The sequence below is a fragment of the Zingiber officinale genome, chromosome 2B (assembly GCF_018446385.1).
Source record: "Zingiber officinale cultivar Zhangliang chromosome 2B, Zo_v1.1, whole genome shotgun sequence".
NCBI lineage: Eukaryota > Viridiplantae > Streptophyta > Magnoliopsida > Zingiberales > Zingiberaceae > Zingiber > Zingiber officinale.
In genome coordinates this window covers 71,954,699-71,972,931 of record NC_055989.1, presented here as the reverse complement: position 1 = coordinate 71,972,931, position 18,233 = coordinate 71,954,699, and the positions used below count along the sequence as shown (strand labels likewise).

Here is an 18,233-nt window from a genome sequence, read left to right as displayed (position 1 = left end):
ATATTTAAAATATTTTAATCTTAATAATTATTATAAGAGTCCATAAAAAACATGCCTTAGATCGTAAAACACTATTATGATAATAAATGATAGAGGGTGTCACGGGGACGAAAATAATTTTTTCGTTCTAATTCTCAATAAATAGTTTTATTCACTCTTCATGGATAAAAAATGATTAAAAATATTTTAGATTTCGGCTCTATTTATTTTTCTTCAACTGGTCCATTCCTTTTATAATCAAGGCCTGTCTTGACAGTGATGTCACGATATCATAAAGGCAATTTATTATTGATGGATATTTTTCCATCATATCCTTTAAATTACAAAAATACTCCCAATGTCCTATTTGTAACTACGGTTAAAAGATCATATCCAAAGATTTTCATTCTTTCCCATAACTAATATATATATATATATATATATATATATATATATATTTATTTGTAAAAGGTTAGTTAATTACACTATTATTATTTTTATCCCTTTTAATGACCTAAAAATATGAGTTTTAGGTGATATTCTTTAATATTAATTTTGGAGTCAAATATTATATGAAACTAAATATGAAGTTACGAAGAGTGTATATAAGTAAAAAAAAAAAAAAGTCATAAATATAAAAATGTCAAAAGTAGATGTGTAAATATAATAGGATAAAAAAATTAAATAAAAAATTAAGGTGGTGCCTCAGCCTCCTACATTTAAATAGTGTGCATAAGCGTATTAATAGAAAAGATTAAAAAATAATCAATTATAAACTGATAAAATTGAATAAAATTAATTTTAAAATCAATTATAAACTGATAAAATTGAATAAAATTAATTTAAATATAAATAAAAATATAATATGAGATCAGAGGGATCATACACAAGATGACGAGGATGGGCTGAGGGAAGCGACTTTGAGGTATACGCGAAGGATGATATTGGGATGAGCCGCGGGCTTAGATGCATCCGAGGGACGAGAGCTAAAGGAAATAGGCTTGAAGGCAAGAGGTCAAAACTGCGAAGAAGAGTCAAGTGAGCCGTGAAGGTTCAAATGCGAGAGAAATGTACTCGGGAAGGGAACCCCTGAGTTTATGGTTGTACCAGTCGACTAGTACTAGGACTAGTCAACTGAGGCTGAGCACAGAATGCTTCTGTGCCTGAAACAACTGGGATCAGTCGACTGGTAAAGAGTCGTTGGTCAAGCACCAGTCTACTGGTGCATACATCAGTCGACTAATAACGGTAAAATTAGGTGTACTGATTCCCCAAGCTCTATATAAGGGAGCTTGGGATGGCTGACCAAGGTGATAAAATTAGATTTGGTTAAAACCTAATTAGTAGTCATCAAGTGTTCAAGTACTGCTCATTGTGTTCCAAGAGATCTTTGTAAGAGTTGTGGCGGAGTTTCTCCTCCCACAAGGAGATTTGAGGTAATTGAAGTTTGTCGGGGGTTAATTCACTGAAGGATTAAGGGATCGTCCACCTTACGGATAGCCGTGGAGTAGGAGCCCTAATCTCCGAACCACGTTAAAAGAAACGTGTTAGTGGTTTGCATTTCTCTTCTTATCTTTAGATTAGCTTTCGTATTCATATTAGTATTTGTATTCGTTGTTTTTCGCTATGCACTAACGAATATATAGGAAGCAATCGATTTGGGGGCACCACCTATTCAACCTCCCTTCTAGCCGGCTACACGATCCCCAATAATAAATTTCGTCCCATAATAGCAATGGAATTTCTTTTCTAACGCTAATTAGTAATGAAAATTAAAATTCGTGGTTAATTAACAATGAATTTTAATTTCGTCACTAGTTATGTCGTATTTCTTATAGTGACTTAGTATGATTTGCTAAATTTACTATGTCAAATCATTTACTTATAAATCCAAATCTAATGTCTCTAAATCCTTGGGGTTATGGTGCAACGGTAAGGATGTTCACTTGTCTTCCAGATATCCACGGTTCGACATTACCTAGCTCGATTAATATTACTCACAACTAATCTACATTAAAAAATCAAAAAAGTTTAAAAAAAATTAAGTAAAAGTTAAATTATATAAATATTGCATCTAAATTATTCTGAAATAACTATTGATCGGACATAATTATTTATGGCTGAACAATTAATAAGTATTAGATTTTTTACTATAAGTTAATTGACGTTGTAATAGATGTAAAAGAATAAATAAAAAAATACTAAACTAAATCTAATAACAAAATGTTCAAATGCGATTTATTCTTAATTTTTATTTCAAAAAATTTAATATCTTATTTTTTCTATAATATATTTATTAGATAGTTAACAAATTTATATATATCTTATATAATATGTTATTTTCTCAGTAATATAATTAAAACTGTCGATAATCATATTTTAATTTGTCATGAAAGTTCCAATAAAATAGTCTGATAAATAATTTACATACATTATAATTTATTTAATTTATATAAATAATAAAAATAATATAATTTTAAAAACATTAGATGAATTATCATAAATTAGTATCTCAGACATATAAATTAAACAATATACCAGATCCATATAGTAGTACAATATAAGTATGCCCACCTAATGTAAGGTAAGATTGTTCATCTTTTTTGAATTTATTAGATTGATATTTTAGAAAAATAATCGTTTTACAACAAATTATATTGCCTAATTGCTCCAACATTGAAAATCAAGAGATAGAAAAAAAAAACTTAGTAAATAAATTTTTAATATAATTTTTGGTTAATTATCGTAATAATTGATGCAACAAATAAATAAATAAATAATATATTAAATCTAATAACTAATTTTTCTTATAAGATTTATTATTTATTTTTTAAAAAAAATTTAATTTTAAATTCTAACCCTTAAATTAAATTATAAATTTTAAATCCCAAGCCCTAAATCCAAAACCTAAATCGCCTGGCGACAAAACGGTGAGAAGGCGGCGGAAGCAGTTTGATCCCGACGCCTTTGCTCGCCTGATGACGGACCATTACAATCGCCGGCGTGATCAGGCAAGCGCCCTGGAGGACCGCCTCACTTCTCTCCACAACGACCTTCTCATCTCCATCCTCTCCTTCCTCCCCATCAAGCAGCGCGTCGCCCTCTCCGCCGTCTGCTCCCGCTTGCTCCGCCTCCTCCCCTCCATACCCCGACTCGACGCCTTCCGCCTCGAGGTTGTGCATCCCTCCGGCAGCGTCGACATCAGCCAACATTTTACCTTCCCCCGCGCCCTGATCCGCCAATGCCACATCGTCTTCCACGACTTCACCTATTTATCCAAACGCCTCGAGCAGCTCCTCGTCGAGGACCTCGTCGAGGTGGGCGTCCAAGATCTCATCCTCGAAAACTCCAGTATCGGATGGTTGCATTTCAGCGGCCAGGAAAATTGCGGCTTCTTCGGCGAAAATTGCGGCTTCTTCGGCGTCAAGTCGCTGAGGAGTATCTCCTTAGACGGAATCTTGGTGGGATGCTTTGATGGCCACCCCCATCCGCCCATCGCTTGCACCCTTCTCACCTCCCTCAAAATTGAATGTTGCAACCTTCGACGGAATGATTTCCTGCAAGCCGTCCTCATCTCTTGCCCTTTCCTCGAGACTCTACATTTCATCTATTCCTTAGAATACGGGGGCAACCTCAGCATCCACTCCGCCTCCATTAAGCATCTAGTCCTATTATTCGGACACCGCGCCGTCAGCACCATCAACGTCCGCTGCCCAAATCTTGAGTCGCTCACCGTCAACGTCGCCCATGAGCTGCGCATTGAAGCTCCCAAGGTCCGGAACGCGTCATTACTTCTCAGCATCTCTCCGGCGACAGATCCTGCAAGTGCATTGATGAGGATTCTCGACTCTGCTTTTGGAATCGATGGCGCTTGGCTCATGCTGAATTCTAACACAACTCCAAACGTATGAGAAGATCGATCGATGAAGCTGACCTTCCTAATTTTTATACACGCTCTAACAAAATTTGCTTTGATTGACAGGGATTAACAGCAGAACACGTAATTGATAGAATTTTTTGTCCGGAATACATAAAGGACGCCGTTATTATCAACTTTGACTTCGATCTTAAAGATCGATCCTCAGCGATGATATTGACTCAGCTTCTTAAGAAATGTAATGACAACAAAACCAGGTTTGATATACGTGTGGATGCTATGCATATACAGAGCACTAATGAAATGGCAAGGGACGATCACTTGCTTCATGGCTCTACATATGTAGAGCTAATTAAATTACGAATGATCATGCCCCGGAAGAGGTTTGAAAAGTTTCTCTTGTATCAAAAGCGGTTGGAGGAGGAAATAAAGACAAGATTGCAAAAGCTGAAACAATTCAACGATATATTAGTTTCCAATGAGCCCCTGGTCGAAGTATCCTCGAGTATCACTAACTGTATTGAAATAAAATTTTAGTGTGTTTTTTCTTCTTCTGTTCATTCAGTGTTTGCTAATTGTTTGATTCAGTCATACAATGCCTTTATTTAAAGCTCAGTGCTTGCATTTCTGATGACTAATTTGTTGGACTTATGATTTGCGAGCTTTAGACAATTAACCTTTTAATGCTTTAGAGATAATGATGTGAATGTCTATCAAAATGGAGCGAGGTTTAGCATGGTTTGAATTGCACGCCCAAAAATAAATGTCAGGGCATCAAGAATTATTTTTTGATAAAGTTCGTTTGCTTAAGTTACCTGAGTATTATAGGTATTAGATTGACAGATATACATGGAGATTGTTACCACGATCTTCAGGAAGTTAGGTACTCTTCAATCATTTTACCCATTAATCATAGGTTATTGGCCATTAATTATGATAGCCTCCTTTAATATCAACCATTGTTGGACAAAAGTAATGATCGTGAAGGGACGATTATAGGGATTGTGGTTACATATACTCGTGGCCAATAATCGCATAGGTAATAGTACTTTTATCTTGAGAAGATTTAGAGAGAGCTCGAGGAATTGAGTTTGTTTGGAGTGGAGAACTAGGAAAATGCAATTCATCAACACAGAAATGTTGAAAACTGAGCTAAGCGAGAGTTTGAGGAACTCAGAGTGGAGAGCTTGGAGGGTTAAGCTCTGAGCGAAGAGCTTGAACTGAGCTTAGAGGGGAGAGCTCGAAAAATTAAGCTGGATAATTGAACTCCTTGACATAATTTTTTTTCCCTTCTTAAGCAATCTATTGAAATATATGCAAACTTCATTCATCTTCTCTGGTAAAATATCCTAAGCCAAAATTTAAAATTTTCTCCCAATATCAATTACCTCTTTCATTAAACAATATACCATAAAATTTTCATTTCAGAATCTAATTAGTCATCAAATTTTTAATATTATATGCAAGGCATATGGGATAGTATTTGACAATTCTTTAAAATATTTCTTTTTCCTATGCTAAATAGAGTACCCCACGGGGGTAGCATCAATGATATCATGTCCACAAAGGAAGTCCTCACGAGTTGACGTAGATACTTCATGTAGTGGGCTTGCCACAGATAAGTTCGGGATCAATTTCTAGCAGGTGTGGAATATTCCGTTGGTTGTCTCACCCGACCCCTCCCTATACATACGCTACAGTTGTTGGGCGAAGCTCTCCGTGATTTATCCCCTTCCAAGAAATATGAGGGCCACCTTGAAAGGACCGTTAAGGTGACGATTTATCCTTTTTCCACACTTATCACAGAGGAAAATTAGACATTCCAGCTAGACTTTAAATATTGATAAACTTCGGCTAGCCTTAGATTATCTATATATCATCCATCTTTTCATCAACCTTTAAATAATTTATGCTCGCTAAAATTTTCATCAACCTTAATAATATATATATCAACTATCTTATTTGCTTCAACTATTATAAAACCCGGGATGCATTGCTCCATATTCTAGTAACTTTAGCTTTGATATCATTGTTATAATCATAAATACTTTGATATCATTATATGTGGTTTTGAGCTTACCTTAGCATCGTTTGCTATATTCTCTATGTCAAAACATATACTTATACATTCAAATCTAATGTCTCAATATACAATCTCTCCATAAACCATGACGGATCTTAAACTCGCCCCCTCAGGACGGTCTAGTGACTAGTGTATGAGGTGTTGTCACCATAAGATCTGGGGTTCAAATCTCGGTAAAGTCGAGATAAAATGCTTCCCTTATATGCTAGTCACTATTCCAAAGGCTAGTAACTGCCCGTGATTTACCTCCTCTATGTTAACCCTGGGACAAATTGACGGGGACGCTGAGGGCGAGCGTATTGACCTTTCACCACCATGATGGATCTTAAACTCTTGTTAAAATCAATATAACTCGTAACTAATCTACATTTTAAAAAAAAAACATAAATTAATTTTATATAAAAGTGAAAGCAAAAGTTAAATTAGATAAATTTTACATGTCCTTTCACAATATTTACCAAGCTATGGTAATAGTTATTTATGGCTGAACATTAATAGATTTTTTTCAGTTTTTTTACCAAAAGAGCAGCCACATTTCTTTATTTACCAAACAAGCAACCTAGTTTTAAAATTATCAAAAAGAGCACCAAAAACAATATTATTCCCTTCCTACTCCTCTCACCAACCTCCTAATCCCCTCTCTCTCGATGTCATTTTCCAATGCACATGATTAAAAAGGGCTTGATATGGTCCAATATCAGACCCAACGTGGGCCTGATATTATCCTATATCGTGGCCACTCTAGGCCCGATATTATCGGGCATCAGGCCCATACTGGGCCGATATTAGACCATATCAGACCCTTTTTAATCTTGTGCCTTGGAAAATAACGTCTAGAGAGAGAGAGGACAAAAAACAAGCACCCTAGTTTTAAAATTACCAAAAAGAGCACCAAAAACAGTATTATTCTCTTCCTACCCCTCTCGCCAACCTTCTAAATCCCCTCTCTCTCGACGTCGTTTTCCAATGCACAGGATTAAAAAGGGTCTAATATGGTCAAATATCAGACCCAACGTGAGCATGATATTATCCCATATCAGGGTCACTCTAGCCCCGATATTATCCCATATCAGGCCTACTCTAGGCCTGATATTATGGGGCATCAGGCCCACACTAGGCTTGATATTGGACCATATTAGACCCTTTTTAATCCTGTGTATTAGAAAACGACGTATAGAGAGAGAGAGGATTTAAGAGGTTGGCGGGAAGGGTAGGAAGGGATTAATACTATTTTTGAAGTTCTTTTTTGTAGTTTTGAAACTAGGGTATTTGTTTTTGGTAAATAAAGAAACGTTACCGCTCCTTTTGGTAAAAAGCAGATTTTTTTTCGATGATTGTAAGTTAATTGAGGTTATAACAAATGTAAAATAATAAAAATAATAATGGGGGTGTTTGGGAGAACTTTGCTTATTTAAAAGTGATTTTTATAGAGATTATTTTGAAATTAGTGAGAAGCTAAAGTATGTATTGTTTGGAAATAAAAGTTAAAAGCTAATACAAGATAAAGTTTGAGTGTTTGATGAATAATTACTTCCAAAAATATTCTTAAACTATATAAATTATTTTTTTTAATTATCTAAATATAATTTTGATACACTATTAATAATGTGTTTTTTATAATTATTATTATATTTTAAATATTGTATCAAGATTAATTTTTTTATAACATGAATGTTTGAAAAAAAGATATAAAATTAATAAAAAATAAAAAAAATGTATAAAAAATTCTAGAAATATAAATTATATAAAAATATAAAATATTATTTAAAAATAAATACTTATATTACAACAAAAGTGACTTTCCGCAGCGCATCATCAACGACGTGCGGTTAAAGCACGCCGTTAATAATCATTTTTACGGCATGCACACTTATGTGTGCTGCGGATAGTATAATATTTATACAAACGACGGCGTGCAAAAAAAAGTACGATGTCAATAAACTTTTCTATGACTTGCAGAGTGCGCTGTTAAAACTTAATATTAACGGCGTGTGGAGTGTGCTGTTAATAGTTCACTATAACAAATATGACTTTTCTTAACACGTCATTAACGCCGCATAGGTAAGACATGTCGTTAATAATAATTTTTATGCGCTCAATTAAGTGCGTTGCAGATAATATTATTTTTTTATAAACTGTGGCGTGTAGAAAAATATATACTGTTAATGATTTTTTTATGGCGTGCAAAATACATTGTTAATATTTAATATTAACAACATATTTTTAAAAAATATAAATATTAACAGTGTGTGTAAAATGCGCTGTTAAAAATTAAAAAAAATGTAGTGCTTTTGTAACCCAATGTATCACACCAGAATTAATCCGTGAAACCCTTCCTATGCCGCCGCCCAGCCCTTCACGACTTTGCCTCTGCACGCCACCGCCCTGCGCGACTTCGACTTCGTCTTCCTCTTTGCCCTTCGCCTCCTTCGTCCTCGACGCTGAGGCGACCTTCACACTACCCTCGAAGATGAGAACGAGGAGGAGGTGCCAAAGAATGGCGAGGTTTTCGATTCTGACGGAGTCGTGGCGGAGAAGGCAGCCGGCGCGATCGGGGTCAAATTAGGGTTCCATGGGAAGGGACAGGGAGAGGGATCGGGTGATCGAACTCACTGTTCTCCGGCTCCTTCCTCAACGCCAACGACCAGTCGGACGCGATCGCGGAGGTGGGCCAAATCTACTCCCGCGGCCTCCTGCCTCAGCTCATCGCCTTCACCCTTTATTACCCAATGCAACGATTCCTAAAGGCCCAGAACATCATCAACCCCATGGCCATCATCGTCGTCGCCGTCCTCCTCTTCCATATCCTCATCTCCTGGCTCGCCGTCTTTGTCCTTGACTTCGGCCTCCTCGGTGCCTCCATCACTCTCAGCATCTCTTGGTGGGTGCTCGTCCTCTCCACCTGCCTCTACATCATCCTCAGCCCTTCCTGTAGGGCCACCTGGACCGACCTCTCCGTCAAGGCCTTCACCGACATCTGTCTCTTTTTCAAACTCACTGTTTCATCAACCATCATGCTCATGTAAGTCAACCCTCCAACTTTCTCCCCCTCTCTTCCTCTTCCCCCTCGCTCAAACTCACATTCATCACAGCTTGGAGATTTGGCACGTCCAAGGTTTCGTGCTGATCACAGGCTACCTCCTAAATCCGGAGATCTCACTCAATGTCATATCTATCTGGTAATCAATGACCGCACAACTTATCAATTCCTATCTAAATTTCTTACTGACAGTGTGATCGATTCCAGTGTGAATTAGTGGAATTGGGACTTCATGATCATGCTCGACCTGAGCAATGCCGCAAGGTTTGACGACTACTGCACTTGCATCAATCTCCATGAATCATTCACTAATAACCAGAGGTTGTTTGTTGCAGTGTGAGGATAGTGAATGAGTTGGAGGCTGCGTATCCTCGAGTCGCTAAGTTTGCAGTCCTTGTCATGGTGACGACCAACTTGATCCTTAGCTTGATCATCAGTGTGTTGGTCCTCATACTGCGCACGCTCTTGAGCAAGCTCTACACCAACAATCATTAATCTGACTCCTCTACTTTCCATCTCCATTTTCTTGAATGGAGGTTGCCAATTCTGTCTACTACGACATTGATCTAAAACTCTATAATTATTTTTTTAATGGACGACTAGCTTCAAGTGTTCATGAGGGTGGACGATGCAGGAGTTGCTATTGGAAGTGGGCGGCAAGCCATAGTGGCTTATGTAAATGTGGGTGCTTGTTGTTCAGTCACTTTGCTTATTCTTCAAATCCAGAAATATATTATACTTTTCTAGCAACTTCTGTAGTACAACTTAGGCATAGGAATAACTAATGGACTTACTAATGTAGCTGCATATGGTAGTTGCAGGTCTAACCTTCTGTTGTATGAATCTAGACTTGGGATGATTAGGTTTTGGTTCAAGTATTCTTGTTAGGTTTTGATCCATAGTAAGCTACATTAGCATTCTCTGCTTGAAATGGAATCACATAATTAGTTGTTAAATTTCGATTTAGAACATTTTTCAAGATATACTTATTGTTCTTGTGAGATGTCATATTGATCTATTTGAAATGGAATCACATACTGTAATGTATGTTTTCTTAGTATAGTTGGCAACTTCTATGTTCTCTTTGTGCAACTACTTTTGAGATTCCAACTTACTTTAATTTGTTGTGTAAATACATATTGTAAATATTCACATTTGTAAGGCATGATATATTATTAGTTTGGGTGAAAGACAAGGTGCTTCCCTCTAATTTTCAATCTAACTATTTCAGATTCTTTACACACCTACAAGATAGAAAATCTGCAAAAGCTTGGTGAAGATGAAGAATATGCTCGAATTATGGCAAGGATAGAAGAACTAGAAAAGATGAAGGAGCTTGAAAACAGAAATACTTCAAAAGATAACACATAAAAGAATGAGCACAGTTCATGATGGAGATGGGGGTAGCAAAGCTGGAGATAAATATAAAGATGAGGACATTGAGGTTGATCATAGTTTCTCGACATCAGATTATAAATATGAAGCTGAGAGATGAAAGCTAAGATAAAAGTCTTGAAAATGGCACAAACACTTGTGGCAAGTGGAATAATTGGATGCATATTAGATTGAAGCCGTGTTGGAACATTGTTGACAGTGAAGTCTTTGATTGTTAGAAATTCATGATTTTTGTACTTGATTTAAAGAAATTTGTGAGCTTTGTAAAATTATTATTAGATGAATAAAAATTATGTATTCATATTTTTATTGTATTTTGTAATTTTTTATTTCTATTTTAAGTAATTGATAAATTGTGATAAATTATAAATTATAAATTTAAATTATATATTTTAAATAAATATTAGTGATAATTGTATAATATTTTAACTGCAGTGCGCATCGCGCGCTGTGAATGCTGTTAACAACAGCGCACGGTGCGCGCTGCGAATGCTGTTAACCGCAGCGCACGGTGTGAGCTGCGAATGCTCTTAATTGCAGCGCAGTGTGTGCTGCGAATGCTTTTAACCGCAGCGCGCGATGTGCGCTATTGATGTTTTATGACTTTTAACAGCTCCCAGTTATGCAGCGTGCAATGTGCGCTGCGGATAGCATATTTGCACGCTGCGGAAAGTCATATTTGGTGAATATGATTGAAATTTTATAAATTCTATTAGAAATTATTAAAAACTCATATATATATATATATATAAAGTTTTGATAACCTGGGCGCCCGCATAGTGTGCGACTGTGCGCGACTGTGCGCACGCGCAGGATATCACTCGTTTTATTTTTTAAAAAAACTTTTGAATTAAAAAAAAAATAAAAAAATTATTTTTTTTAAATTTTATTTTTAGGGTTCAGGATTTGGGTTATTGTTTTTAAGCTATTTTTTTAAGATGTTATCTATAGGGTTCAGACTTCCTAATTATGTTATAGTGTTTGGTTTTAATTTTTTTTTAAGTATTTATTGAGTATTGTAATATGTTGAAGGGATATATTAATGCATTAGAAATTTATATAAGGAAATGTTTATTTTTTTAATAAATAAAATGTTTTTTTAAAAATTTTATTTCTAGGGTTCAGGCTTTGGGTTATAGTTTTGAAGCTATTTTTTTTTTTGAGATTTTATCTCTAGGGTTCAGTTTTCCCAATTAGGTTATAGTGTTTGGTTTAAAAAAAATTAAAATAAAATAAATTTAAGTATTTATTGAGTATTGTAATATGTTGAGGGGATATATTAATGTATTAGAAATTTATATAAGGAAATGTTTATTTTTTAAATTGATTTTTTTAAATTTAAAATATTAAAAAAATAAAAAAAAACCGAGTTATATCCTGCGCGCGCACAGTCACGCACTGTGCAGGCGCGCAGGATAACAATCCTATATATATATATATATATATATATATATACTATCTCTAAAAATATTTATAAAAATTTACCGTCATTATTGAGATAATTAAGTTGTATCAGGTCTAATTAGGTCAATCCCATTAAACTTGAATGTCTTATGTAACTACACATGTCATTCATAATATCTTGTGATCACAATGTTGGGAGATTATTGGCACAATTATCCCTGGGTCAAGGTTGATCAATTTGGCTAAGCTCAAGTGGATTCAAGCTTGAGTTTTGATGTTTGAACAATATGTTTGGATAATATGTGAGAAGAGATCAAGTAGATTAAGGTTGACTGGATACTTAAAAATGTGTGAAAGAGAAGTCAAGTATGTCATGGAGGACCAGATACTTGACTAGGAAAGTCCTATTTAGAGGTTAGGTAAAGGAAAACCCTAACTAGAGGTTAGGCGAAGAAAAGTCCTAACTGGAGATCAGGGAAGACAAAGTCTTAACTTGAGGGTTAGACAAAGGAAAGTCTAAGTAGGTCAAGAAGGATCACACGTTGGTAAAGGAAGCCTTAACTATGGTTAGGCAAGGGAAAACTCCAACTGAGGATAGATAGGGTGGAAGTCCTAGCCGGAGGTTAGGCAAGAGAAAAATCCAAGTGGGTCAAAGAGCACCAGACTGGGTGATCGAAAGTCTAATGGAAAGTTAGTAAAGAAAAAGTCTAAGTAGGTCAAAGGTTGACCGGACACTTGACGGTCGAAAATCCAACATAGAGTTGTCATGAAACAAGGAAGTTTTGACAGAGCAAACTTCTGAAGGTCATAACTTTTGACTCGAATATCGGAACGAGGTGGTCTTAGATGCAAACGAAGCTTGTTTAGAGCTCTACACTTACTACTTACCAATGGATTGGATAATCTATCGGGTCAATCAATTGGTTTTCGAAGCACAGTACAAAAGGTGCATTAATTGATTGCATAATCGATTAAGGTCAATCAATTGGGAGTTAGTTTTTCATGAAGCACAATATTTTGAATCGATTGGGAAGGTTCCCAATCGATTGAGGTGTTCGCGAAGAGGCCAATCGATCAGGTGATAGATTGGGAGAGAATGTGAGCGAACAGTGGGTTTCCGAATCGATTGGGTGATCGATTAAAGTCGTTTAATCGATTAGGTAATCAATTGGGAGAAGTAGAAAAGAGCTATTGCAAGGTTTGAACAGACGGATCCGACGTGACAATCGATTGGGAGTAAGGCCAATCGATTGGGAACTCTATGTTGGCGCAGGTTGCACTAATAATCTAGTTTTGATGTATGACATATATGTTAAAATTAGATGTGATGTTTGTCTAACCCTTCTGCCAAGTATGCAGGAGATGACTGGTCTGAAGGACCTGACACCAGGCTGAAATCCAGCTATGTCCATGGGACCCAATAGCTGGTGGGAAGTCTAGATAGGTCCGCGGGGTCCGATATCTGATGGGAAGTCTGGTTGGGTCTGCGGGACCTTACAACCGACCAAAGTCCAGTTGGGTCTGCGGGACCTGACAATTTGTGGGAAGACCTAGTGGGTCAAAGGCAAGTCAAGCGACTATAGTTGGTAAGTGAGGTAAGCAATTGGAGGAGAGGTCCAATGCAGACGCGCTCCCCGTTGAGGGAACTGTAGGCGTTAGTCTAACTTAGGTTCCATTTGGGAATCTTAAGTTGAGACTTTGACTAGATCCTGGTCTCGTGGAGACAGGATTTAATTACTACTCTTATTTCATTATTTTGTGCTAACTCTATTTTACAGGATAAATATATTTTATTATTACCTCGAACTAAAATTTTCTACAGGGTAAGGCTGCTAAAGAAAATGGGTTCGAGAGCCCAAAGCTGGTCCGAGTGCCCGGACCTGGCTCGCCCGGGCGAGCCGCGGGCTCCCAGGCAGTTCAGGCACCTGGACTCGAAGTTTCTTCCACAAGTTGGCATCGAGCGCGTCGATTGGCCAAGACACGTGGTCCAGGCGCTCGGAGGGGTTCTAGGTGCCCGGAGTGGACCTATATAAAGGCACTCGATCCAGAGCTTCAAAACAACATCTACTACAAGTTTTCTTCTTGCTCGGTGCTCCGAAAAGGCTCCCGCAATGCTGTGAAGCTCCTCTGACAACCGATGCTCAAGATCTTCTTATTTCTTTGTTGTTGGTAACAATAATTTTTTTATATAGTTCTTGTACTTCAACTTGTAATTATTCGAACTATAGTGGATTGCCCAACGAAAGCACTCGACAAGTGCGGGCCTTGGAGTAGGAGTCGGCGAAGGCTCCAAACCAAGTAAAATTGATTTGTGTTAGCATTGTCTTTTTGCTTCCATTTTTCGCTGTGTACTTTGTTTTAATTATCGATTTTTTGATGAACGCTATTCACCTCCCTTCTAGCGTCTTTTCGATCCTACAAGTGGTATTAGAGCCCTGTTGGCTCTGAATTGGTGCAGCCACTAATCAGGCTAAGGGGTATTTTTTTTTGTTTTTGATTTTGAGCTTTTTTGATAAAATCCAGATTGATATAGTTATCTCTTTGGATTAATTCTTTCATTGCAAATTACTCTTGAATTGGTGCAACACCAATCGAGATTAATGTTTTTTCTTTCTACAGTGCTAATCCAAGACATAGTCTTGGAATTTTTCTCCTTCTTCTTGTGTGCAAGGTTCCATTTCTCGAAATGACCCAATCTGTGGGATACAACACCGTCCATCCTCCCCTTTTCAATGAGAACGACTTTCCAGATTGGAAAAAGTGGATGGAGGTGTACCTGAAGATAGACTTCAATCAATGGTTCAACATCTACAAAGGATGCAAGCCTCTAATCGACAACAATACCAAAACTCTGATGGACCTTGAAGACTGGACTCCGGAGATGAAAAAGAAGGCGCAAACCAACTTCAAGGCATTGAACACGATCCAGTGCAGACTCACGAAGGAGGAACTGAACCGCATCTGCCCATTCGAGATCACCAAGGACCTTTGGGATACACTCATTGAGTTACACAAAGAACCAAATGATACAAAGGTAACTAAAATAAATTCACCTCTGAATAAATTTTCTAACATCAATATGCAGGAAGAAGAAAAAGTGATTTGGGATAAATCTTCCTTTGAAAAATCGGACAACAAAGATCGGGAGCATCACAACTACCTTGCGCTGATAGCATCCGGACCATAATCAGAAAGCGAGTCAGAACATGATGACAAATCTGAAGACGAATCAAACCACGAGTCCGCACTCGTTTCCGAAGGTTCGAATGAGGTATCTTCTATCCTAATCTCTAAATTTTTTAGAATAATTGCATGTTTAAACAAAAAATTAATAAATTTGAAAAGAAAAACAACTCACTCCTTAAGGAAAACCAACACCTTAAGGAACAATTAAACTCCCAAACAGAAAACACTAATTTAACTCAAGTCGAAAAACTTGAAGAAGAAAAATCTTAAATTAAAAACTAAAGTAACAAATTTAAAAAACTTGTTAGAAAAATTCACAACCAGATCCAAGTACCTAGATATGATACTTGGATCACAAAGAGCTATGTATAATAAATCCGGACTTGGATTCATGTCCAGCTCAACTAACAAAACATTCATATATCTAATAACTCAAACTAAGAAACAAACCAAAGCCAGGTCCTAAGAATTCTTGTGTCATAATACACCTCAACAAAATAAAATGGTAGAAAGAAAAAATAGAACTCTCCAAGAAGCCACTAGAACAATACTCAATGAATACCAATTACCAAAATACTTCTGGACAGAAGTTAGTACAGTCTGCTATGTACAATATAGAACAACAATAAATAATAAACATAATAAAACCTCATTTAAAATTTACTATAATAAATTACCTGATATTAAATATTTTAAAGTATTTGGATGTCCTGTTTACATATTAAACACAAGAGAATACTTAGGAAAATTTATCTCAAAAGTAGAAAATGAAATCTTTTTAGGGTACTCCCTAAACAGTAGAGGATATAAAGTTTACAATAAAATAACTCTAAGAATTAAGGAAACAACTAATATAAAATTCGACGAAATTACTAACTCTAAAGAATCTAACTCAAGTCAATCCCAATACCAACCAATTGATTTCACCAGAGCTAGCACATATCTAGGGGGAGCAAGTGAAAATCAAATAGATGGAAATGAAATTGAGCAAAATCAACCACAAGAAAATGAATAAACACAAACTGAGTCTAGAACAATAAGAGTCAGCTCAGACCATCTAATTGAACAAATTATAGGTAATTTAGACCTAAGAGTTCAAACTAGATCATCTTTCAGAAACCTAAGTTAAATATCTCTAATTTCTAAAATCGAACCCAAAACAGTAGAAGAATCCCTACTTGACCCACACTGGATTATAGCCATGCAAGAATAACTAGCCCAGTTTAAAAGAAATAATGTTGGGATTTGGTACCATTACCCAATAATAAAAAGATAATTGAGACAAAATGGGTATTTAGAAATCAATTAAGTAAAAATGGATAAATTATTAGAAACAAGGCTAGACTAGTAGCTAAAGGGTTTAGTCAAGTAGAGGGACTTGACTATGATGAAACATATGCTCTAGTGGCCAGACTCGAGTCTATTAGAATACTACTTAGCTATGCAGCCCATAAAGGATTTAAGCTCTATCAGATGGATGTTAAATCCGTCTTCTTAAATTGGTTAATAAAAGAAGAGGTCTATGTAAGTCAACCACCTGGGTTTAAGAGTTTAGATCATTTTGACCATGTGTTCAAACTAAAGAAAGTTTTGTATGGTCTTAAACAAGCACCTAGGGTCTGGTATGAAAGGTTGACACCCTATTTAATCTCTAAAGGGTTTACCCAAGGATAAATTGATCCAACTCTATTTGTAAAATCACTCAAACAAGAAATCTTCATAGCACAAGTATATGTAGATGACATAATTTTTTGTTCAACCAACTCATAATTCTTGTAAGAATTTAAAACCTTAATGGAGCAAGAATTTGAAATGAGCCTAGTAGATAAACTAACTTATTTCTTAGGATTACAAATCAAACAAACTAATGAAGAAAATTATGTTTATCAACAAAAATACATCAAATAATTACTTAAAAAATTTGGAATGAAAAATGCAAAAGAAATAAAAACTCCAATGGCAACTAACTCAATTTTAAATAGTGATCCAAATGGAAAACTTGTAGATCTAAAATATTATAAAAGTGTCATAGGTAGCCTTTTATACTTAACTGCAAGTCGACCTGATATTTTCTTTGCAGTTAGTATGTGTGCTAGATACCAAACCTGTGCTAAGGATTCCAATCTATCCAATGTAAAAAGAATTTTTTTGATATTTGAAAGGAACACCAAATGTAGGAATTTGGTACCCTAGGACACCTAATTTTGAACTAATAGGTTATTCTAACTCAGATTATGTCGGTTGTAAACTAGATCATAAAAGTACAAGTGGAGAATGCCAATTACTTGGACCATCACTTGTCAGCTGGTTTAGTAGAAAATAACACTGTGTTGCTTTATCTACTACTGAAGCTGAGTACATAGCAATGGGTGAGTGTGTAGCATAATTGTTATGGATGATGCACACATTAAATGACTTTAACCTAGAATATAAACATGTAAAAATCCACATTGATAATATTAGTTCAATCAACTTAACTAAAAATCCAGTGTATCATTCAAAATCCAAACATATAGAAATAAAATATCACTTTATTAGAGATCACATCGTTAAAGGAGATATTGAACTCAACTATGTTGAGTCCAAGTCAAATCTGGTTGATATCTTCACCAAACCACTACCTGAATATGAATTCAGCAATTTACGAAGACAATTGGGAATGTGCATAATAGACTAGAATTGGTGTTATCAAAATAAATTTCAAATGATTTGCAAATTATAGAAAAATTGTCTACTTATGTTTTTTTAAAAAATTTCCTTTTTCTAGTGTTGCAAAATTGTTTTGGCCATTGCCTAGATCAAAACCCTAGAAAGCATGATCCTACGGATCTAGGAATTGAGCATCTCACAAATACTCTAGGTTTACCTTGATTGTGTATTTATAAACATAGAATGGTGTGAGATGCGTAGACACTTTGCCTGGACTTTAGATGCTTATATCACTGCATCAACATAAGTCTAGGCAAAAAATATCAAAAATACAGTAATCAAGTTAAGCAATCTTTCTTAATAAATAATAAGTTGGATCAAATTTTGCATAACTTGATTAACCAAGTGAATACTACTATCCTATGATAGTTAGTTAGTAACAAACGGTTAGACAATTAAGGATAATTTCTAAATGAATAATATTTTAAAAGTAATATCAGGTTCAAGGAAAGGGTATTTACAAACAATTTTCTTTCCAAAAAAAGGTTTTTTTTCCTTTTTGTTTGAAACTTTGTAATTGACTTGTAAAATTGGTTTAAAAATATACTTGCATCATATGA

The 18,233-nt window shown here is 35.7% G+C and overlaps 1 protein-coding gene and 1 pseudogene across 1 annotated transcript; both read left to right on the top strand.

Annotated features, from left to right (window-relative positions):
- The first annotated feature begins 2,885 nt into the window (after positions 1–2,885).
- Positions 2,886–4,494, top strand: LOC122049181. The gene is made up of 2 exons (XM_042610608.1): positions 2,886–3,884; positions 3,962–4,494. The coding sequence occupies exons 1-2, from the start codon at positions 2,958–2,960 to the stop codon at positions 4,391–4,393; spliced, it is 1,359 nt and encodes a 452-aa protein (XP_042466542.1). The 5' UTR covers positions 2,886–2,957; the 3' UTR covers positions 4,394–4,494.
- Positions 4,495–8,277: 3,783 nt separating this feature from the next.
- LOC122048336 lies at positions 8,278–10,683 on the top strand (annotated as a pseudogene).
- Positions 10,684–18,233: the final 7,550 nt, after the last annotated feature.